This window comes from Canis lupus, assembly GCF_048164855.1.
Source record: "Canis lupus baileyi chromosome 27 unlocalized genomic scaffold, mCanLup2.hap1 SUPER_27_unloc_1, whole genome shotgun sequence".
Classification (NCBI taxonomy): domain Eukaryota; kingdom Metazoa; phylum Chordata; class Mammalia; order Carnivora; family Canidae; genus Canis; species Canis lupus.
The window spans coordinates 61,276-86,081 of record NW_027326442.1 but is presented as its reverse complement, the minus strand read 5'-3'; the positions used below and the strand labels follow the sequence as shown (position 1 = coordinate 86,081).

The 24,806-nt window shown below is 42.7% G+C and overlaps 1 protein-coding gene across 1 annotated transcript in view; it reads left to right on the top strand.

Annotated features, from left to right (window-relative positions):
- The window catches only part of MAPK1 (mitogen-activated protein kinase 1), a 119,033-nt gene extending 94,457 nt beyond the window's left edge, over positions 1-24,576 (top strand). Inside the window, exons 5-9 of the mRNA XM_072819101.1 lie at positions 669-783; positions 1,082-1,213; positions 13,860-13,969; positions 16,244-16,369; positions 22,893-24,576. Of these exons, the coding sequence (XP_072675202.1) occupies positions 669-783; positions 1,082-1,213; positions 13,860-13,969; positions 16,244-16,360 (474 nt within the window). The 3' untranslated portion in view covers positions 16,361-16,369; positions 22,893-24,576. The remainder of the gene's footprint in view (positions 1-668; positions 784-1,081; positions 1,214-13,859; positions 13,970-16,243; positions 16,370-22,892) is intronic.
- Positions 24,577-24,806: the final 230 nt, after the last annotated feature.

Below are 24,806 nucleotides of genomic sequence, written 5' to 3'. Positions count from 1 at the left end.
CCCAAGATCAAGGGTTTTCAGCCTGATCTTTTTGGAAATGATTTGCAAAATGGGCAAAGATATTCTGGAAGTATAGCAGTGCTGCTTCTTTTGAGTTGGTTCCACGTTTTCAAAATGAATAAGTGGGCCACAGATGTCCTAAAGCAAGGGATGTTATTGCTTTTTCCATCTTCAGCTTATAAGGATTCTTTCTCTCAAATCATTTGAGAAAAGGAATGAGGTATACTTCGGAAATTCTCATTTAATAATAAGTGAGTAAACTTTTTTTAAAAAGATTTTATTTATTCATGAGAAACACAGAGAGGAGAGAGAGAGGCAGAGATACAGGCAGAGGTAGAAGCAGGCTCCATGCAGGGAGCCTGACGTGGGACTTGATCCCAGGTCTCCAGGATCACGCCTTGGGCTGAAGGCAGCGCTAAACCGCTGAGCTACCTGGACTACCCATATCAGTCAACCTTGAAAAGAGAAATAAAATCAAGTAATCTTGGTTGTCCAACAACTTATAAGAAAGCCAAATTATTTATTCTGCGCACAGTCTTATTTCTGACTTATAGAGCCAATGGAGAAGGTAAAATTGCTATCAGCCATGTACCTGTCATGTAGGGCGATCTCACTGTGTTCTGTAACATTATATATCATTCTGAATCTCTTCTCCCTTCCCACTACAGGGCTATACCAAGTCCATTGATATTTGGTCTGTAGGCTGCATTCTGGCAGAGATGCTGTCCAACAGGCCCATCTTCCCGGGGAAGCATTATCTCGACCAGCTGAACCACATTTTGGGTAAGGTTACCAAACATTGTAGAGGCTAGATTTACTTAGTTCACCTGCCACAGTTTATGTTAAGAGTCACTTCATGAAACTAAGAGTAGTTTTGACAACTCTTTAACCTCTTAACCTATGAGTTTGTAATCTTGCTTGATTCGAAATGTTAAGGATCCTGTAAAAACTTGTTAAGAAAGGTAAGCATGGGGAGATGGTGAGAAAACAGCTATTAGGGTCCATTGTGCCCTGAAGCCAATAGTGTGTGGTCAGTCTACCTGGGTCTGGATAATTAACAGCTAATTATTTTATCTGATAGGTATTCTTGGATCCCCATCACAGGAAGACCTGAACTGTATAATAAATTTAAAAGCTAGAAACTACTTGCTTTCTCTTCCACACAAAAATAAGGTGCCATGGAACAGGCTGTTCCCAAATGCTGACTCGAAAGGTAAATGTTATTTTATTGATAATTTTTCTTAGATTTAGCTGTTTATTTGCTTGTGTGTTTTACTGGTTAAATTGTTAGGTCACTAGCTTGAAAAGTTAGCCTGTTGGATAATGCCTTATTTAGTGGTCACTCTGTTTTCTCCTCTTTCATTTTTCAAACAGTGGCATAGGGTATGGGAATCTAGGAATGACTGTATAGTTTTCCACTTTATAGTTTCTTTGCTTTTTTATTTATTTGTTTTTTAAAGATTTTATTTATTTGAGAGAGAGTGCCCACATGAGTCAGGGGTAGGGTGGGGAAGGGCAGAGAGAGAGGGAGAAGCAGGCTCTCCGCTAAGCAGGGAGCCTGACACAGGGCTTGATCCCAGGACCCCAGGATCATGATCTAAGCCGTAGGCACACACTTAGCCAACTAAGCCACCTGGGCACCCCATTGCTTTTCATTTTTTAAATTTGTTTTTATTTTTAAATTATTTTTTTTAAGTTCCAGTTTTTCAGGAGGAGCCTGTATCTGTTTACATTGTTCAAAGACAGATACTTCTTTTTATTTTTTATTTTTTCAAGATTTTATTTTATTCATGAGAGACGCAGAGGAAGAAGCAGGCTCCCTGCATGGAGCCTGATGTGGGACTCAATCCCAGGACACCAGTATCACAACCTGAGCCGAAGGCAGATGCTCAACCACTGAGCCACCCAGGCGCGCCCCGTATTTTATTATTTTTTTAAGACTTTTTTTAATTTATATATTTGAGAGAGAGTGTGTGCGCACATGAGCAGGGAAAGGAACAAAGGGAGGGAAAGCATATTCACATTGAGCATGGAGCCTGATGTGGGGCTCAGTTCCACAACTCTGACTGAGATCATGACCTGAGCTGAAATCAAGAGTCAAGACACTTAAACAACTGAGCCACCCAGGCATCCCTTATTTTATTCTTCCTTTTTTTTTTTTTTCAAGTATGCATGCGCAAGCCTTCCCCCCCCGGCCCCCACCCCGTGTGGAGTGAGAACTTAGAATCTCGAGATCACGGGTCACATGCTTTACCCACTGAGCCAGCCAGGCACCCCTCTTTGCTCCCTTTCAAAAAAGTTTTGTTATGTTTTTTTTAATTGTACTTGACATACAATAATAAATTAGTTTCAGGTATACAGCATAGTTATTCCATAATTACATACATTATGAAATGCTCACCACGATAAAAGCATTACAATATTGACTATATTTCCTATACCATGCTTTTTGTCCCTGTGACGCACTTACTTTAGAACTGGAAGTTTGTACCTCTTAATCCTCTTCACCTACTTTTTAACTTGGATTAAGTTCACATTTTTAGGATTCAGAAAGTTTGGGAGCCTGCAACATAAATTACACTATTTTCATCTTGTTATTGCATAATTTATCAGGTCATGTTTTTTTGAAGAATAACTTATGGAGAGTAAAATTCATCCTTTTTAATTGTGTGGTCTTTGACTTTTAACAAATGTATATAGTCACATAACTGCCACCAAAATCAAGATATGGATTATTTTCATCACCCCAAAAGTTGCTCCTTGTACCCATTTCTCTTCCTTAGTCCCTGGCAATCCCTGATCTCATTTCTTTGTTTATAGTTTTGCCTTTTCCAGAATGTTATAGAAATTGTTTTTTTTTGGGTTTTTTTTGTGTGTGTGTGTTATAGAAATTGTAATTAATTAGGCAGTATGTAGCCTCTTAGGTCTGGATTCTTCCACTCAGTGTAATGCATTTGGGAGTTACCAATATTTCTTTTTTCCTTTCTTTATTTCTTGAGAGAAGGCACATATGTGTGCATGTGTGCAGGACAGGGAGGGGCAGAGGGAAAGGGAAAAAGAATCTTTTTGGGGGGCGGGGAGAATCTTAAGCACACTCCACACTGGGCTCGATCTCATGACCCTGAGATCATGACCTGAGCCAAAATCAAGAGTTGGATGCTTAACCAACTGAGCCACCCAGGTGCCCCAAGATATGTCAACATTATTGCTTGTATCAGTCTCTTGAACAGATGGTACCAGGAGATCTCTATATGTCACCCCTCCCCCCAATAAAAACCTAAAAATGGAATATAGCCTAAAGCTATTAAACTTCAGGAAGACAGAACAAAATCTTTATGACCCTAGGTTGGACAAAGATTTCATAGATAAAATAGCAGGAGCATTCATCCATAAAAGAAAGATGATAGATTTCATTTTACCCTTTTATATTTTAAGTTAACTTTAATTTTAAGTTAAGTTATCCTTTATGCCTATTTAGCATGTATCTGTTAAATATATTAGGTGGTTGTGCTTTTTGTTTTCTCATAGGTGGCTGTTTTTAAAAACTTTATTACAGAATTGTGGTAGGCAGAGTAATGACCACATCCCCAAAGATGTCCACATCCTAATCCCCAGGATCTGTGAATATATTAGGTGACATGGCAAAGAGGAATTAAGGTTGCTTATCATCTGATTTTAAGAAGGTGGAGATTGTTGTGCACTATCTCAGTGGGCCCAGTATAATCACAAGGGTCCTTAAAAGTGGAAGAAGAAATCAGAATAGGAAACCAGAGAGTGGGAAGCCCCAGTGGCTCAGCGGTTTAGCGCCACCTTCAGCCCAGGGCGTGATCCTGGAGTCCCCGGGATCGAGTCCCACATCAGGCTCCCTGCATGGAGCCTCTGCCTCTCTCTCTCTCTCTCTGTCTCATGAATAAATAAATAAAATCTTTAAAAAAAATTTTTTTAAATAAAAAAGGAAACCAGAGAGAGAGCAACTTGCCAACATCCAACATCTTAGTACTTGTTCTTTCATAGCTTTATCTTCATACAGATCTATATTTTTACCTAAAATTTCCTTTCTATAAATAATTACTATGTCAGCTAATTTATTTGGTAAAAATTCAAAAGTTTTAGGAATATTCAATTTAAAAAGTGAAATTCCTTTATACTTAAGGTCACCGTTAATAGAATTGTGTCTGAGTGTCTTTCCATGTTAGTACATGGATCTGGCTTTTCTTTAATGATTTAAAAACATTTCATCCAGGGGAGCCTGGTTGGCTCAGTTGGTAGGGCATGAGACTCTTTTTTTTTTTTTTTTTTTTATTTATTTATGATAGTCACACACACAGAGAGAGAGAGAGAGAGGGGCAGAGACACAGGCAGAGGGAGATGCAGGCGCCATGCACTGGGAGCCCGACGTGGGATTCGATCCCGGTCTCCAGGATCGCGCCCCGGGCCAAAGGCAGGCGCCAAACCGCTGCGCCACCCAGGGATCCCAGGGCATGAGACTCTTAATCTCAGTCAAGGCCATGAGCTCAGGCTCCATGCCCAACATATTTCATCTAGTCTTTCGAAAGCATTATTTAAAACCACAATATTTCATCTAGTCTTTCGGAAATTAAGCTTTTTCTACCTTTTACTGTTTTGTGTGTATGTCTGTTTTTGTTTTGCTTTAATAGTTGTCAGCTTAGCTGTTGAATTTGTTTAATGTACTAACCTGAGTCAAAGTTCAGAAACACTTGGTGGTTTAAAATTGAATTTCTTTTGAATATAGAAGGAACTATCTTTTAAAACCTCTGATAATGGGGATCCCTGGGTGGCACAGCGGTTTGGCGCCTGCCTTTGGCCCGGGGCGCGATCCTGGAGACCCGGGATCGAGTCCCACATCGGGCTCCCGGTGCATGGAGCCTGCTTCTCCCTCTGCCTGTGTCTCCGCCTCTCTCTCTCTCTCTCTCTGTGTGACTATCATAAATAAATAAATAAATAAATAAATAAATAAATAAATAAATAAATAAATAAATAAATAAATAAATCAAACAAACAAACAAACAAAACCTCTGATAATGAAGGTAGTGTGTTACCATGAGAGACAGTTTGGAAATCTAGAAAGAATAGTAGGTAAAAGAAACACTTAATTACCAGAATCCCAAAGTAACCTTTAACATTTTGCTATGCCAGTGGGTGCATAGCTTTAACCTATTTAGTTATAATTCTGTAATTACATAATGTATTATAATTGTAAGATTTTTAAAAATTATACCTGTGCATGCATTGCATATGTTACTGATTAGATGGGCTTGTATTCTGTGTTGTCCCAAGCATGTTACATAAATCTTACTTCCTAAGTTGCTTTTGTAAGAGGTGGATGCACAACAAAACTGCATAATTAAAACTTTATAATAAATAGACCTCCAGGCTTCCCCTGTTTGTTTCCTCGCTCTTTTATTGTTATGATTTGTATCAAATTAGTTGAGATTTGTATTTAGATTATCATCTTTAAATTAAAGCTATGAACTTTAAGATTGGTTTATTTAGATAATAATTAACATTACTAAAACCCAGGGACGCCTGGGTGGTTGAGTGTCTGCCTTCAGCTTGGGGCGTGATCTTGGAGTCCCGCATTGGGCTCCCCCCATGGGGAACCTACTTCTTCTTCTGCCTGTGTCTCTGCCTCGCTCTGTGTGTTTCTCCTGAATAAAAATTTTTTAAAATCTTTAAAAATTACTAAAATCCAGAGATTTAATTTTGAAATATAGGCTTTGGATGAAAATAATGAAGCAGGGAGGGGACTATAAATAGAATAAAGAAAGTGGGAAAATGGGAGTTGGTAGTGCTGGAGTGAGCAACATAGCATTATGATGTTAGGAACATAGGCTTTCCAGCCAGACCTCCTGGTTTCAGTTCATAGCCAAGCCACTTACTAGCTGCGTGAACTTCAGAGAAACTACTTAACCCCTTTGGGTCTCGGTTTTCCCGTTTGTTTATTTATTTATTTAGAATTTTTTAAGATTGATTTATTTGAGGAGTGAGTAAGCACATGTGAGCCAAGAGAGGGGCAGAAGGGGAGGGAAAGAATCTCAAACAAGACTCCCTATTGAACTCAGAGCCAGATGGGGGCTCAATCCCAGGACCCTGAGATCATGACCTGAGCCAAAATCAAGAGTCAGAGTCCTAACCAACTGAGGCGCCCCTCCCGATTATAAAGTAGAGTTAGTAATAGTACATGCAACAAGGTTGTATAAAAGTCCAGACTATTGGAATTTGTAGGTCTAGATTCTGAGATCTCAAGACTGAATTTTTTCATTTATATATCTCAGAGGTCTTTTCCATATCCCTAGTTATAAAGAATGCTAGGTAGTAGTCCTTAATAAGGATGACTCATAGTGTCTTTAACTAGTTTCATATTGGACATTAAAGTTCACTTCAGTTATCTATTGCTGCATAACAAACCACTCCACAGTTTGGGGCCTTATAATGACCACCACGTATTTGTTCATAAATCTGTTGACCTGGGCGTAGCTAAGTGGGTCTGCTTAGGTCTCCTCAAGTTGCATGGTCCAAAGTAGCCTTACCACATCTTGCAGTTGCTTTTCCTTTGTGCCATTGCCTGTCATCTTACAGTAGACCCAAATGGGTGACTTACGACATCAGCAGAAATATTCCAAAAGAGAAAGAGCAGAAGCTGCAAGGTCTGAGAATAGCAGACACTTCTGCCACAATCTGTTGGTCAAAGCAAATGACAAGGTCAGCAAAGATTCAAGTGTTGGAAAAAAAACAAAAAAACAAAAAAAAACTCACCATTGTTGGGAGGGATTTGTGGCCATATTTAATCTGCCACCAGATTGTTTCTAGTTTTTTACTATAATGTACATAATTTCATTTATTTTAATAAATAGATCTGAGTGTTCTGTGCCATCAGATTTCTAAGACCCTGGACATAGAACAACTATAAAATTGATTACCTGCCTGCATGGAGCGAATAGTCTGGACTAGTATAAAAATGACGTGAATAATGAGTGGAAGACTTCAGGGAACTCACAACTCTAAAACTTTCAAGCTGAAACACTGGCAGTTTTAAGTCTGGTTAATGATAGTTTACAAAAAAGAAAATGTAAATATCTCAAATATAGGAAAAGATATTATTATTTCGGATATGAAAATCGAAAGATCAGGGATCCCTGGGTGGCGCAGCGGTTTGGCGCCTGCCTTTGGCCCAGGGCGCGATCCTGGAGACCCGGGATCGAATCCCACATCAGGCTCCCGGTGCATGGACCCTGCTTCTCCCTCTGCCTATGTCTCTGCCTCTCTCTCTCTCTCTCTGTGACTATCATAAATAAATAAAAATTAAAAAAAAAAATCGAAAGATCAGTAATCCCTCCCCCCCGGCCTCCAGTAGAACGCACCAAGTTTGATGATCCACCATGTGATCAAGGCTGTGGGGAAGATGGATGTTTTCAGAGACAGCTGATGGCCTGTAGATTGTTTGAGTCTCTCTGCAGGGCAGTTTAGCAGTTCTGTCACATTTTTTGTCCCAGCAACTTAGGGTATTGAACTTTTGGATCTGCCAACCAAATAGGAGAGAAGTGGCATTTTAATTTTTTTTTTTTTCAACTGAGGCGGGGCACCTGGCTCGCTCAGTAGGGCATGGACTCTTAATCTCAGGATCATGAGTTCAAGCCCCACATTGGGCATAGAGCTTACTTAATAAAAGAAAAACAAATCCTGAGATTGAATATATGTCAGATATTTATTAGAAATTTCTGATTGCTGAGTCCTTTGAAGAGTAGTATTGTGTATTTTTCTTCAAAGGAGTTTAGTTTAGGATTCTCTCCAAAATTACTCTAGTGAGGGGGAAGAAATGATTATTATTCAACAGATGGTACTGGGCTAGTTGAATAACTATTTGGAAGAAAATCAGTTTAAATCATTACTCACACTTCAAAGTGAATTCCGAAAGAATTGATAATTAGATATGTTTTTTTAAAAACCATGCCATTAAAAGCCAATGATATTTAAGAGTATTCAGTTGTTTTTTTTATCTCTGATTGGAGAAAGACTGTCTTCCTAAGCTCTAAAAACATACAAACCAAGAAGATAAACATAAAATAAAAATGTTATATTTGATCACATAAAAGTTTATTTATTTATTTCACAAAGAAGCTTAAAACTTAAAATAGGTCAGGTCTATTTTACACCTGAGCAATAGGTGTAAAATGTTTCAAATTGAAAAACATTTGAAGGATCCCTATCCTAACTATTGATGTTAAGGCGTCATAGCACAATGGTTTAGGCTATGTGCTCTAGAACCAGCCTGAATTCATATGGGCCCCACCACTTCAAATCTTTGACTTTGAACAAGGTATTTAACTTCTCTATTTCATAATTTCCTCATCTCAATTGGAACAACTTGCATTTCCCACCTCATAGGGTAATTGTGGGGGACTTCCATGAATTACTAGTTTATTGCTGTTAGACTAGTTAATATTAGTAGTGCCTAAAGAACCTTCAATGGCCAAAATGTAATAGGTGTAGGAATTCTTAAAAACTAGAATGATGGACATAGAAAATAACTAGTGCATATTTCACAGAAGCAATAGATGACATCATGAAAAGTGGACATGCTCAGCAGCCTCCATGGAACAGAGAGGCTTCCAACTAAAGGGTCATTGGTGACTACATAAGAGTAATTGAGGGACCCCTGTGGGATTCTTGGTTTTGGGTCAAGTCATGATCTCAAGATTGTGAGATCAAGCCCCACAGCAGGCTCCTCACTCAGTTCAGAGTCTGCTTGAGATTCTCTCTCCCTCTGCCTCCCCCCTAGCTTATGCGTGCCCTTTCTCTCCCAAATAAATAAATCTTAAAAAAAAAAAAAAAAAAAAAAAAGTAGTTGAAGCAGTGAGTATGAGCAGGAAGTTCAAATTGGAAAGTGCAGACAGGAATAACTGGTCCAGATGAGGGGAGCTGGCTGTGGTCAGGCCACAGCATTGTGGAGGTTTGGCTTTGAATAGGGAGAGGGTCTCCTCTTTCCACAGTTAAGGATATGTGTGAATCTGATGGAGGGACATCCCGGAGAGTTGCTCCCGGGGACCTCAGTTTCCTCGGTAGCACAGAGTAATGAAGTTCACATGGCAGGAAGGATATGATTCAAGCTGTCTGAGTTGAATCTTGGAATACAGAGGCAGCTGAGCAGAAAAATTCCCAGAACTTTGGGGAGATCCTTGATATGATTAAAAATCTTGTGGTTTTGTGGTACATAGTTCTCAATAGCATCCTTCTTAGACCTCTGAGTTCCCCCAGGTTCTTTCAGGGTGTCTATAGGGTTAAAACTATTTTTATAGTTTTAAGGTATTCTCACACTTTCTCTGTGCTGCCATCTGCTCTCTTGGTGCAGAAGCAGTGGTGAGCACGACTGCCAGCACCTCGACCCAGGACAAGGCAGTGGCAGTACCCTGTCCTCATAGCTAAAAACCAGTACCAGCTGCACATAAGAATGTCCCTGACAGAGCACTGAAAAGTCCTTACTTTATTAAATCCCACCCTTCTCACATGTCTTTTGCACATTCTGTGTGACAAAACGAGAGCATGAACACATACTGAATGCAGTGGGAGTGCTTACACAGGTTGGACTATGTCTGAATTAACTGGTTTTTAAGATTAATCATCAACAGGTTTTAAGAGTAGGGTTCTAAGATCGGGAAGTTTGAGAAGCATTGTTGCAGTGACACAGTTTGAACAGCTAGGTCTTTTTCTCTGGCCCTGCTCAGAAATTCAGGTTGAGGATGGGAGTGACAGGTTGAAGCCTTGATCTCTGAGGAGAGTTTTGCTGGATAGGTGAGATGGACCCGCTGTGGTGCTATGAAGAGCCAATCCTATGGCTTACCCTAGAGTCTGGGCTAAGATGGGAAGAAAAAATAGCTGATGGATCAGAAGGGCAGGGTCTTGTTGCTTTGTACCCACTGAAGTTAAAGAGAAGGTGTGAGGTTCTAGGAAGATACCAAGGAGAGTCCAGGATTGTGGTTAGATGTAATCCCAGCCTCAAAGGGACTTCCAGTCTTTTAGGGGAAATAAAGCCTGTATCCAAGGAAGCATACGCACAGGCAGAGTGATTCATGCCATCTGAGTGATGCCAGTGGATTGCTGTGTGGCGTGGGAGGAGGGAGGCCAGGCACTCTGACTGTGAGATCAGCACCTGCCAGCTGCTTCCCGTTTCTCTCCTTTTTCCCTTCTGTAGCTGTGAATAACGCAGAAATAGCACTAGCAATAAAAGGAAGCTAGAGATCCAGTTATTTTTCAAGCAGAAAAAAAAAAAAGCTATCTTCCTTTGCAATTTTTGCCTGTATGTTTAAGGGCCTAGAATTTAACTTGAAGGAACTAAAAGGTCTATTTTAAAGCTGTTTAAGCTACCAAATACCAGCTGCTTTGAAGTGCTTCCCAACTTAGTACCAACAAGATTTAGAGGGGAAAAGTATCCCCCAGCAGCTTAGAAACAATGATGTTACAATCTGACTATGGCCAAACTCTCCTGGATTTTTCCTGACAGAGGGTATCTAATTGGACAAAAGGCCAATAGCTTCTAATCTCAAGAAAGTTTTTGAGGAGTGTCTGAGTAATTGAGTTGTTTTAGTGTCCGACTCTTTAGGCTCAAGTCATGATCTCAGGGTTGTGAGATTGAGTCCCATGTCAGGCTCTATGCTCAGTGTGGAGTCTACTTGGGATTCTCTCCCTCTACTCCATGCACACACACATGCTCTCTCAAATTATAATAAATAAAAATCTTTAAAAAAAGTTTGGGGAATGTCTGTGAGTTCTTTTATGGAGAGAGGAGAACAGGGGTAGGTTTATTACCTGTGTTACAGGTAATATTATCTGTGTTACAGATAGTAAGACTGATGCCCAGCAACTGGTATGTCATGTGTTCACACATCTGCCAGGGGTTCTATGAAACTTAGATTGGGGCCAGAGGCACCTGAGTTCATCATTGTACTGCATTGTCCAGACTCTTGAGAGAGCTGCCTCTGAAACCTAGCCTGTTCATGGGCCCCTGAGACCCCCCATGTCCTGGCTGCAGGGATAAATACCTTTCCTGCCCAAGACACTGCTTTAGTCACCACTCTAGATTCCTAAGAGCTTCCTTCCTCTCCTGAAAAGTCCTCATAAAGCCTATAAAGCAAAGTGTCACTGTTCCCGAATTTCCTACAGTACATTCATGTGTATTGAAGAGATTATAGTTAGAGGCAAAAATAAATTTTAAAATGTACTATTTGTAGAAATGCATTATGTAAAAAACTTTTTTACAGTTTGTCTTGTGGACATGAGAAAAGTTCTGTGTTGTGTGGAATTTCTCATGACATCCAGCATGTGGTTTACCACATAGATTATCTCATAGTTGTCTTGAAGATTAAGGATGAGTGACGTGCAATAAGGGGAGTCACAGATGGGAGCCAGAGCTGAGTATCCACACTGAGGCATGCTCACACATGTGCACACATGTCCTCTCACGCCTCTGCTTTCAGTCACCTCAGGCAGTAAATTGCTGCTTTGAACTCCCAAAGAGAGATTGACTTCCCAGCACACAAGTGGTCAGTCACTTAAGATTCTGACTGTATACTGGCTGCTCTCACGGGTTGAACACAGCTTTTAGTGAATAAATGATTAAAATGATTTTCCTTTACCATTTTACTCTCAGGACTTAGTGATATGTGCTAATTTGCAGATGAATGAGGTTGACAACCTCATAAGTTATCACTGATAAACCAAGGCTTCATTGAGTAGATGGCAATGTTTTCATTTTTTGTTTTTATTTTATTTTTTAAAGATTTTATTTATTCATGATAGAGAGAGAGAAAGAGGCAGAGAGACACAGGCAGAGGGAGAAGCAGGCTCCACGCAGGGAGCCCCATGTGGGACTCAATCCCGGGACTCCAGGATCGCGCCCTGGACCAAAGGCAGGCGCCAAACCACTGAGCCACCCAGGGATCCCCCGGTTTTATTTTATTGATCACCATTCTGTTTTTTTTTTTTTTTTTTAAGTATTCCCTTTTTTTTTTTAACTTTATTTATTCATGAGAGAGGCAGAGAGACAGGCAGGCAGAGGGAGAAGCAGGCTCCATGCAGGGAACCCAACATGGGACTCGATCCTGGGTCTCCAGGATCACACCCTGAGCCGAAGGCAGGCGCTAAACCACTGAGCCACCCAGGGATCCCCTTGATCACTGTTCTTTAAAAAAGAATGTTCTTTTTATTCCCTAGTAGTTTTTCAGACTTGGAATGGATTATCAGACTTGTTTCTTGGAATCCTTGGATTTTTTAGGGGTGCCTCAGAACTGTGAGCTAGGACTTAAGAAAGATGGATAGCGGGATCCCTGGGTGGCGCAGCGGTTTGGCGCCTGCCTTTGGCCCAGGGCGCGATCCTGGAGACCCGGGATCGAATCCCACGTCGGGCTGCCGGTGCATGGAGCCTGCTTCTCCCTCTGCCTATGTCTCTGCCTCTCTCTCTCTCTCTCTCTCTCTCTGTGACTATCATAAATAAATAAAAATTAAAAAAAAAAAAAAAGATGGATAGCTCCTTACTCCGTCAATAGCCTTGAATTTGAGAAAAGGACCTGCTTTGGAAAGGACATGAAGTGGAAACACTGTTCTAAGCATTGTCAAGTAAAAGCAGACACTTTTTTTAAAAGCTCCCTTTGCTGCTGCTTTTTTTTTTTTTTTTTTTTAAGATTTTATTTATGATAGTCACAGAGAGAGAGAGAGAGAGGCAGAGACACAGGCAGAGGGAGAAGCAGGCTCCATGCACCGGGAGCCCGACGTGGGATTCGATCCTGGGTCTCCAAGATCGCGCCCTGGGCCAAAGGCAGGCGCCAAACCGCTGCGCCACCCAGGGATCCCCCTTTCTGCTTCTTTACCAGAGCGATAATGTCTTTTCTAGCATGTATTCTTTCTCATTGAAATCTGCGCCTGATACTAAATGCAGGAAGTGTTCGGTCACGTTTCCCTTAACCCGTGTTCTAGCCACTGTCAGCCATGACCTTTGGCTTTTCTCATGGCTTGAAGTAGTGCCTGGACACTAGCTATGGAGGCCACCAGGGTGAGCTAATCATTAGCTGTCCCTCCATCTTGATCTGGTTGATGCTACACTTGCTTCCTATTCCTGTACTCTCTACACAGAAATATTCAGCTGCTCACTACTGACCAGATCAAGAGAATACTTAGGGGTTGCTTGGCTGGCTCAGTCAGAAGAGCATGTGACTGATGTAGAGGTCATGGGTTTGAGCCCCATGTTGGGTGTAGGGATTACTTAAATAAATTAATAAACTTTAAAAAAAAAAAAAAGAGAGAGAGCATACTTTTGTTTTGGGCCTTGGAGAAAGATGCCAAGCTGCAGAGTGGGCCAGGGGGCCTGTGCTTCACACATGGATCTCAGCCAGGACCTGGAAACCACACAGGAGGACAAGTGACCATTGTCTTCTGTGACCTTAGAGGCCTTCTTTATATGTTGAAAGATAAACTGACCATTGCAGAGAGGACTTTGGATTTCAGAGAAATACATATATAACACTTTACCTTCAGATGCCTGCAAAACATAAGAATGGTTTAGGGGAAAAAATCCAGGTTTTGTAGGAAGAGTTGGGTTTGAACCCTAGGCTTCCACTTTCAGCCTTTGGCTGATCACATCACCTTTCTGAGTCTAGGTCTGCAATTGTTAGATTAGCCACAGTCTTGAGAAGCTCAGAGAGGTAATAGGCACCCAGTGTGCTGCTGGCTCTTCTCCCCATAGTGATGCTTAGTTCCATTGTTTCATGAGTCAATTTAAACAGGAAATGGAAAGTAATCAGTAAATGTTCCTTTGGCTTCTCACCACTGCAAAACCTTTCTCTTTGTAGCTCTGGATTTACTGGACAAAATGTTGACATTCAACCCTCACAAGAGGATTGAAGTAGAACAGGCTCTGGCCCATCCGTATCTGGAGCAGTATTATGACCCAAGTGATGAGGTAAGACCTATACCCTGGCTGCTGCTTCAGGAATATCTATCAGGCAGCAGTAGGCCCAACCAGGAAGGGCCCAGATGTCACGTTAGATTGGTTCTGAGAAGTGTATGATGCCACACCTGGTCCTCTCAGCCTGCATTGTCTGCTTGAGGACTAGTACTGTCAGCACAGCTTGAAACCTCTCCCTACCCCACCCCCCAAACCCCTTCTGTCTCAGAAAGCTTCCTCCAGGGCACCTGCAGCAGAGGTGGGACTGGGGAAATAGATGAGTAAAGGGGAGCACGAATAAACAGGCAGTCCAAGGCTAGAGACCATTGTCATGGTCTGTGGCAGGAAGAGCTACCTCAATCACAGTGCCTGTCTGAGGGTGGAAAGGAGGCCAACTGCCTGCTTGGAGAGGGGCATTGCAAGGGGGCGGTATGCCTGGTATGTGCCTGGTATGCCTCCTTAGGTATGGGGATACTAGAGCCTCTTGTGGTAAGAAATGCGTCCAGAGGTGGATGTGGCAGGCCTCCAAAGCCAGGTAAAGATCCTGTGTGTAAAAAAAAAAAAAAAAAAAAATCCTGTGTGTCATGTTTATCTCTAAGAAAGTCCCAGTTCCTTAGCCTCTTGGATTCTTCTGGGGCTTTATTCTCTGGATGGTAATGAAGAAAAATGTAGTATGAACCAAAGTTTGGATCTTTCTAGTGGAGGCTCATGCAGAGACAGTAAGCTTTCATAAGAGAACCAAGCGGAGTGTGTTAAAAGGAAAAATGGAAGAGGAAAAGAAAAAGATATAAAAGTTAAAAACTGATAAATGAAAGAGAAAGAAGAAATCAAAAAGAGGAAGTATTTCCTAATTAGCCCCCTTCCATCTCTGTCCCCTACCCTCAGAAATAATGGAGGCAGCTTACAAAGATACCTACAACATAATAAATAATAGGGAAGGAGGGGAGAGTGTAAAGTTTGGAGCTCTGACCAGCCCTATGAGCCCCCCGTGTCCTAATCACAAGCCTAGGTGGTACTCCAAATCCAGTTAGCAGGTGGGAGGACCAGAAGGATGGCATATGTGGGACACCATTGTGACCTCACACATACAGCTGCCCTTCAAAGAGGGCTAACTACTTGTTTTTCTCTTGTGGACACGAATCCTTTTCCCCCTTTCAAAAAACCAATGCTTAGTGCAGAGTTGGTGTCCATGTTTCCTTACCCTGAAGGCCTGGTGTGAGGATTACATGGATAAAATCTAGGAGTGCCTGGTAACTAGGCATCCACTGATTGATAGCTGGAATCCTCATCAGATTAGTTGTAGAACATTGTGTTAGTTTGGAGGTACTTAAAAATCAAAATATAAATAATATCAATTGACTGATTTTCTTTTTCACCATTGTATATATGGAAATTCTTTGACATAGTCATTTTAAATATGTACTTAAATATTAAATAGCCTTCTGATTAGTCATAGGTTGTGCTGAAAAGTAAAAATGAAAACTTGCAGAAAACTATGACAGATCATGTTGTAGTCTTGTTACACAGATATTAAGATTTTGGAGTATTTTCTTCTCAGTCTAATATTTCTGTATCTAAACTTTTTTTAAAAACAGGGTTTTGTTTAACACAAACATGCACATTTCCCCATAATATTATTCTTTCTTACGGCTTCATTTTTAATGACTCCATAGTAATTTTTCATATGAAGATAGTATAATGTATTTAATCAAGTATTTGATTTTGAGTATCATGGCTTTTGATTGTGTAAACCTATCCCCACAACAGCAAATTTCTGTTACTTCAATACTTAGTGCCTTAAAATTTTTTTTTTTTTTTTTTTTTAAGATTTTATTTATTTACTCATGAGAGACACAGAGAGAGAGAGAGGCAGAGACACAGGCAGAGGGAGAAGCAGGCTCCCCGCAAGGAGCCGGATGCGGGACTCGATCATGGATCCCAGAATCATGCCCTGGGCCAAAGGCAGATGCTCAACCACTGAGCCACCCCGGTGTCCCAGTGCCTTAAAATTTTGAAAATGATTTTGGGATTAGTGGTAAATTCAGAAGAGTGGTCAAAATAGATTTAGTTGCTCCCCGTGCATTTACTGTATGTTCACAGAAAATGTGCCTTTTGGATCACGTAGATGGAATACGGGTACATAGATACTTCTCAGAGCTTTTGGGTTTCCAAAGATGTCAGTGCTACTATATACATTTCAGAGTTGAATCCACATACATTATGAATCAGTACATGACTACCTCAACCACAATCACTCTTGTCTACTCCATGTTCTTTGCTCTCCTACAGCCCATCGCTGAGGCGCCATTCAAGTTTGACATGGAGCTAGATGACCTGCCCAAGGAAAAGCTCAAGGAGCTCATCTTCGAAGAGACAGCTAGATTCCAGCCGGGATACAGATCTTAAATTTATCAGGTACCTAGAGTTTTAGTCGCACAACAAACCCTGGTGAGGGAGAGAGAATATAAATTAAATGTTATTAAAAAGAAAGGGGAAGCCTGGGTGGCTCAGTGGTTGAGTGTCTGCCTTTGGCTCAGGACATGATCCCAGGGTTCCGGGGTCAAGTCCTCCATCGGGCTCCCCACGAGAAGCCTGCTTTTCCCTCTGCCTATGTCTCTGCCTCTCTCTCTCTCTCCCTCTCTCCCTCTCTCCCTCTCTCTCTCTCTCTCTCTCTCTTAAATAAATAAATAAATAAATAAATAAATAAATAAATAAATAAATAAATAAATAAATAAATAAAATTTACAAAATATTTCCTTGAGTTCCACATGGAAGTTTCCTTTGCTTAAGTTTTAAAGGGTGGTGAGCAATGTTGTGGTATCGGTAAGATTTCAAAAAATTGTGTTCAAGAAAAAGGAAATGCAGATCTTGATTTTAGAGAACATACAGAAAGAGGAGAGAGAATAGTGTGGGAACTTGGGAGTGAGAATTGTGTTCAACTCTGTAGAAATGAGCAGTGAAGTTGAGAATCACAAGCAAGGGCCAAAGCATTTGCTGGAGAAATGCTTTGACATACCAGCCTCAGGGGCTGGAGCAGTGTTGTGTGCTGCGTGCCCACAAGTGTCCATGGAGCTGCTGCGCTTGCCTTGGAACTGGAGGCTCCCTGACAGCAGAAAGAGAGGAATGGGTTCTGTGGCAGTATGCATCTAATACAACCATATCTCTGCTCCCCTCTTCCCTGTTTTGTCCATTGCATTTTCATATGATGGTTCAGGCTGAGGGCAGTACTGAGGCTCCAAGTAGAAACTGCTTGGGGTTTCACTTGGAGGACATACAAATGGTCAGAGGTCATTAGATGTAACCGCAGGAAGCTGTTCCTAGCCTCCAGCTAAAGGAACAAAAGTCAAACTGTTTTCCAGGGTCCTTGATCATCACACAGCAAGGGTGCTGGGCAGCTGCTGTAACTGCAGCTGTTAGATTATCACCATTGCTGAAAAGGGATCAAGAGCCTGTGCTGCCACTGATGTGGGGGATCTCTGGAGCCTAAAGCCATCATTACCATCCTTCCTCCTAAAACCAGGAGTCTCCCTCCTAAAAAACCATGTATCGGTAAGAAGCAGAGAAAAGGAAACCTGTTTTTTCCTATATGTGCCAGCCATTGTCAGAACCTCTCAGAAGCCAATCACCAGTGAAGTCCAACAGTGCAGTGACAAGCTCCCAGCACTGTCATTAAGGACAGAGGACAGGGGAAAACTAGAAAGGATATCTGAGAACAGACATGGCCAGCTCAGCTTCAGAGAGCTGTGGAAGCCAGGCAGAGTAAGGCTGGGTTATTAACTGGTAGAGAATACCACTACCAGTTAGTGGTACTAACTGGTTAGAGTACCGCTACTCTACTAATGGGACAGAAAATGGAATTTTCAGAAGTCTGGTATCCAAGTATGGAGGGTTGGAGGAGAAGCCTGGATGGGAGATGAGCTCAAAATGAATCTTCCAGACCAGAGGGCTAGAGGCTAGGATGAGGGCTGTGGAGGTGAGAACCATTGTGTTCAGGAGAGTGGAGGGAACACAAAGTCTGAAAGACTCCAAATTTCCTAACCCTAGCACCTGGGGGCCAGGAGATCTTAGCCTGACACTGAACATGTCCTAAAAGACAAAGCATGTAAAGTGTGGAAGAAGTGTAGGCTTACAGGACATTAGGAGAATACTGATAAACAAGCCTTTGGGGAAGTGTCTGAATGAGAGACAGAAGGTGTTAGGAGGCTGAGTAGGAGTCTAGCAAGGCTTGGATTCATTTATCCTTTCATACCTCTTGGTGTGATAGTCTTTTAAAGTATTTGTTATGTACAGTGATCTGCAAGATCATTTACTGACAGGTCAGACCCCAGGACCAACCATTTTCACTCCTTATATTGAGTCTCCTTCGGTTCTCCTTTCTGGTCCCTCTGCTTGGTGCTCACAGTGGAAGGGGTCCTCTCTCTCCCTTCCTGTGACTGCAGGAGGTCAGATCAGCTGCCTGCGGTTTTGTAGATAAAGTTTAATCTGGCCCTATACGAGAACAGGTTTGCTGACCCCTGGCCTAGAATAGTGAGCTGAACTACTTCGGTTGCTTTTCTTCTTCACAATCCCTTTAGCAGCTCATTTTCCTGAAGTCTGTTAGTGGATTTTGTTTTTCCCCATCTTTTTCTTGTCGAACTGACACATACTGCATGCCTGTGATAAGCACATGTTAGACTGCCTAAGTGAGCAGAGCAAACAACTCTGAAACTGGCCTCAAAGGAGCATACGGTCTAGTAGAGTACAAAGACAGGCAGAACTGCCATGCACAGTTTTCGTGTAAAAGAATGTGCCAGGAAGGGAGCATTCTGTTGTCTGGGGAGGTGCTTGGCAGTGCGGGGCCAGGGAGTCAGGTCCGAGTGGGAGGTTGAAGTCCAGGCTTATCAAGGAGCCCCGCCTCTCCCTCCCAGGCATCTTCCGGTCCTGAAGCACCAGAGTACGTGATGCTAGGGCAGTAAGAATGTTGGGCAACCTCAGAGAACGGGCACCCTTGGGATCACTGGCAAGGCTACTGGAGGAGAAGGGCAGTGCAGCAGCCACAGAGGAACAAGACAAAGGCGAGCATGCTCCTGGGGATCCAGGGCGCAACTCCTGGGGCCTGACATCTGAAGTCTGAGTTAGCAGACAGAGGTCAAGGCAGCTGCCAGAGTCCACCCTAGTTCTGAGAGTCTGGGACCATGGCTTGTTACCATGGACAGGGGTGGCAAAGACCCTCACTCTCTGTTTAGTTCACTTTCTCCATGGGGGCAAAAGGCACAGTATGTGCTTATAGCCTTTTTTTCCCTATTTTCTGTTACTGAATCATAATTGACATATAATACTAGCTTCAGGTGTACAGCATAATGATTTGATTTTTATACATCACAAAATAATCACCTCAATAGATCTAGTTCCTTCCAGTGGTTTTTTCAATTTTCAGCTATTCTGAAGAGTTGAGTTTTACAATAAAAACCCACATTCCCGCCATCTATATTACATAATTAACATTTTGCTATACATGCTTTCTCACATATCTGTCCATCTGTTCTTCCATCTACTTGTCAATCTATCTTACTACTTTTGTGTGCATTTCAAAGGAGGTTGCCAACATCTAGACCAGCTTAAAAATTTAGTCATCTAGAATATAAAAGTTAAATCCATGGGAAGGTGGGGGCTGGGGGCATTTGCTAAATTCTGGGCCAGGTTCTTTCACAAACATTTCATTTTGATGCTCACAGCAACATTGTCTGAAGTCAGCACACAGCCCATGTTTATGATTGAGGAAACTGAAGATTGCCTGTGTTTAGGCATTATGCTGGTGGCAAAGTTAGATAGGTCTGGGTCTTCTGGACCCAGAATCCCATTTTCTTATGAGTTCTGTAGACTGCCTTGGAGTAGTTCTGTGCTCTGGAAAGGGTCGAGGAACTCTTTCACAATACCATGCAGCAGTGTTACTGAGTTCCCAGCCTACAACAGTAAGATTAGAAGTTACAAACTGGAGAGTCAGGTAGATACAGGTGCTAGAACATACAGGGACGTTAGAGGAAGGTGATGTTAACTGTCCAGCTACATAGGAAAGAACTGGAAAACATACACACACAGGACCTCAGAGCACAGCCATGGGGACCCCTTTGTGGGAGGGGATGGCAGATACTCCAGAAGAAGCTCCAGGTGTCCTCTGCTTACCTCATCACAGGCTTTACTGATGCCCTTAGTGGTCTTAAAAGATCAGAGTATATTCATTATATTTTATTTAAGTGGGTCAGGTCACTGACCAGATTCAGATTGTCCACTGAAAAGTCTAAAAATGTGTTCATGGTTAACTTTTTGACAAGCCTCATGTTGTAAGAGGCTGGTGAAGGTGAAGGCAGGCTCCTGACTCCCTTCCTCATCTGCCTGTTGGTGAGTTTTCTCAAATGGATTAATTTCTCCCCGCCAGTACGTTTGGCTGCAGTTCAGAACAGTGGGACCTAGAAGGAGATCATTTCCCATCTCTGAGTCTATCTCCTTGCCACAGAATTGGGATATAATATCCATCCTTCCTGCCCTGACTCTTGAGTGGTAGATGAAAGCCATCTTGCCTGAAAGTGTATTGTGAAATACCAAAGTGACATTCTGCTAGATCGTACTAGCAAACATTTCATAGCAATAAGGGTCTCTCCAGGTGCCAGCATGGCTCATTCAGTTAAGCATCAAGATCCCAGCATCCTGGGATTAAGCCCCACATCTGTGCTCCCTGCTTACGGTGCAGTCTGCTTCTCCCTCTGCCCCTCCCCCTGCTTGTGCTCTCTCTTATGCTCTCTTGTTCTCTCTCACTCTGTACTGTCTCTCTCAAATAAATAAAATATTTAAAAAAACACAAGTCTCTCCAGAGAGAATATTTATTTTGTTTGCATTTTGACATATTTAGTTGCCCTCCCAGCCATCTCAAGCAGGTTTCCTCATCAGAATCAAGAACACAACATGATTGGAGTGGCAATGTTTCACTTCTCCCTAGGATGATACAAAACTAATAGAAACCTAGGGATGAGCTTAATTCATTATATATGGATGCCCTAGGCAGTGGTTCTCAAAAGTGTGGTCCATCTGTGCCCTACCCCCTAATAATCTGTGTTTTAACAAGCTCTGCAGAGCATTCTGATGCTCACCCTTGAGAACTACTAGCCTATAAAGAGAGTAGATTTGATTTGTACTGGGGATCTCTTGCAGGTGGCCCATATGCAGACATCTGGAGAGCCAGGTGGGCCCTGTCAAGTGTAGTAAATGAACGAAGGGTATCTTCGGGGTGCCACCTGCTTTCAAGGTGCTGTCCTGGAGGCCTGGTGGGGAAATAGCTGTCAGATCACCTCTGACCTGAGCCATAAGAACCATCTCCTGCTCATGGGAACCCTGCCATGGTCCCCTGCCTCACCAGAATCCAGGCCCACCAACTTCACACTTCAGCCAGTGCTTCAGTTTGCTTGTCTTGCTTTGTTGCAGTTACAGGAAACTTGAGTGTTACAACAACATGCTTGGCGCTCTGTGGTTGATTCTGTCCTGACTGGACATCCAGAGAGAAAAAGAGGCTTGGTAAGAATAGGAGGCAGTATAAGTGCCTGGATGGCTCAGTCAGTGAAGCATGTGACTCTTGATGTCAGGGTTCTGAGTTTGACCCTACAGTGGGTGTAGAGATTACTTTAAAAAAAAAAAAAGGACGGGATCCCTGGGTGGCGCAGCGGTTTAGCGCCTGCCTTTGGCCCAGGGCGCGATCCTGGAGACCCGGGATCGAATCCCACGTCGGGCTCCCTGCATGGAGCCTGCTTCTCCCTCTGCCTGTGTCTCTGCCTCTCTCTCTCTCTCTGTGACTATCATAAATGAATAAAAAAAAAAATTAAAAAAAAAATAAAAAAAAAAGGAGGTGGCAGAGCAAACAAATGTTTTACATAAATGTGTTTCCTTTCCTTTTCCTTCCCCTTCCCTTTCCTTTTCCCCTTCCCTTCTTTTTTTTGGAGGGGGAGGAGGAGAAAAAGAATCTTAAACAAGCTCCGTGCCCAGTGTGGAGCCCAATGTGGGGCTTGATCTTACAACCCTTGAGATCATGGCCTGACCCGAACTCAGGAGTTGGACACTTAACCAACTGAGCCACCCAGGCGCCCCGAGTGTGTGTGTTAAGGCTTTATTTGAGAGAGAGTACCAGCAGGGGGAGTGGTAGAGGGAGAGAGAGAGAGAGAGAGAGAGAGAGAGAGAAGCAGACTCCCCGCTGAGCCAGGGAGCTGGACATGGAGCTGCATCCCAGGACCCTGAGATCATGACCTGAGCCAAAGGCAGACAACTGACTGAGCCACTTAAGCACCCCACCAAATGTATGTTCTTTACAAAGACCTTCAGATTCTGGTTTTGATCATTGGAGTGGCGGGTACAGTAGTTAATAAAAGGCATCTTGAGAACACTGAAGCCCCCCAAGCTATGAGTGCACACACATGTGTTCCTTGTGAGTGTAGCAAGAACCTCCTCTGAGTTGTCCGAGAAGAGGTGCCTATAGACCAGAGGCAGAGCCCACCCCTTCAGAGCTACCTTGTGATGTGTAGGCCTGAGTGGTTCCAGGTAAAATGACCTTTTTGCAGGAGTGGCTTTTCTCTTACCCTATTCTTTTTCCCCACTTTCCAGTTTCTGTCATGTTGGTTCATTCTTTTCACTTCTCCATTTTCCTAATGCTGCTGCTAATGTTGTTTTAACGTAGGTCCTTTTTTAAAAAAATTTTTTTTTAATATTTTTAAAATTTATTCATGAGACACACAGAGGCAGAGACAGGGAGAAGCAGGCTCCCCACAGGGAACCCGATGTCAGCCTCGATGCGGGACTCAATCCCAGGACCCTGGGACCACGACCTGAGCCAAAGGCAGATGTTTAACCACTGAGCCACCCAGGTGCCACAGCGTGGGTCTTTTTTAACTCATAGGTTTGTTTGTTTGTTTTTCAATAGGACAAGGGCTCAGAGGACTGGACGTGCTCAGACATCGGTGTTGTTCTTCCCAGTTCTTGACCCCGGTCCTGTCTCCAGCCCGTCTCGGCTTAATCCACCTTGACTCCTTTGAGCCGTTCGGAGGGGCGGTTTCTGGTAGTTGTGGCTTTTATGCTTTCAAAGAATTCCTTCAGTCCAGAGAACTGTTCCTGGCATCCCTGTGTGTGTCACCCACCGGTGACCTGTGGCAGTATGTACTTTCAGTGCACCTACTGCTTACCGTTGCTTTAGTCACTAATCGCTTTCTGGTTTGAAAGATGCAGTGGTTCCTCCCTCTCCTGAATCCTCCCTATGTACCGCCCTGCTGACCCATGCAGTCACATCAGAGATAGTTCTTTCCAGATTGGCTCTCGTCACTGGCCTCTCACTTTATGATAGGGAAGGCTACTACCTAGGGCACTTTAAGTCAGTGACAGCCCCTTATTTGCACATCACCTTTTCACCATCAGCGTTTCCCCGGAGCAGGAGTGTTTGGAAACAACTGGGATGTCGTTGCAGCCTGCGGCAAGTGCTCCCATCTCGGGAACCTTTAGGGGCACTTGCCCGTGTCTTTTCTCATATCATGTTAGTCACTAACATATTTAAGGTTTGTGCTGTTTGCCCAGCTTTTAGAATACTCAACCATTTTTCTAAATAAAAGAAGTACTGCATCCAGCAACTTCACTCTGTAGATTTATGTGGTTTCTTACACCATTTATTGAGGTATAACACTTGCCCCAGATGTGTCATCTGCAGTACTGTTTGCAAGGCTTACACAAAAAGATTTAAAGTGACAGCTGCACTCAGGATTTAGTGAGAGATGTACACAGGTCACAACAGGGTGCTAAAGAAAGTGTCTGGAGAAGCAGCCAGCAGGCCACCCAGCTGTCATGGGGCAGAGCTGCACACACAGGTGGTGTACGTATATCCCCGAGCTACTTCACATGGTGTGCCACGTTCAGTGTAACCACATTCAATGCCTCAGGATTTAGCAGAGAGGAGCCCTGCGTCTTTAAATGAGAAAGTGTACAATTCTTTTTCCTCCTACAGCATGTCAGCATCTCAAGTTCATTTTTCAACCTACGATATAACAATTTGTAATAAAGCCTTCATGAGCTCATGGCGTGAAGCACTGTTCTGTCGTCAAGTACTCTCAAATGTTTCTGATACTGCTGAGCTAAGACCATGAGAAAAAGCTAGCACTAAGTCATGTTTGGAGCTCTATCCCATATTCTCCTGATCTCTTTAAGTATTTGTTCCTGCCACTGTACACTGTGGCGTTGACTTGGTGTTCTGTCCCAGTGCGGTGCCTCCTCTTGACTCCCCCACTGCTCTCTGTGGTGAGAAATTTGCCTTGTTCAATAATTACTGTACCCTCGCATGACTGTTACAGCTTTCTGTGCAGAGATGACTGTCCAAGTGCCACATGCCTATGATTGAAACGAAAAATTTATTGTTACCTCTGAGTTTGTGTTCCACGGAAATGCTATCCAGCAGATCACTTAGGAAAAATAATTCTATTTTTAGCTTTTCATTTCTCAGCTGTCCTTTTTTTCTTGTTTGATTTTTGACAGCAATGGAGAATGGGTTATATAAAGACTGCCTGCTAATATGAACAGAAATGCACTTGTAATTCATGAAAATAAATGTACATCTTCGATCTTCATATTCATGTTAAGATTCAGTGTCAATTTCCTCTGGATCAGCGTGTCCAAATGGACAGTCAGCTTCAGTTGTGCTTGGAGCAGAAATGCTTACGGGCCTCCCCTTCCCGCCCGGACACTGCCCCAACACTGGTTTACACAGGATGATTTAGAAGGCATTTCTGTAGGGTCCTAGTTTCCTAGGATCAACTCTGACATGTTCCTTTACTCAAACCATAGGTCTAAAATACTA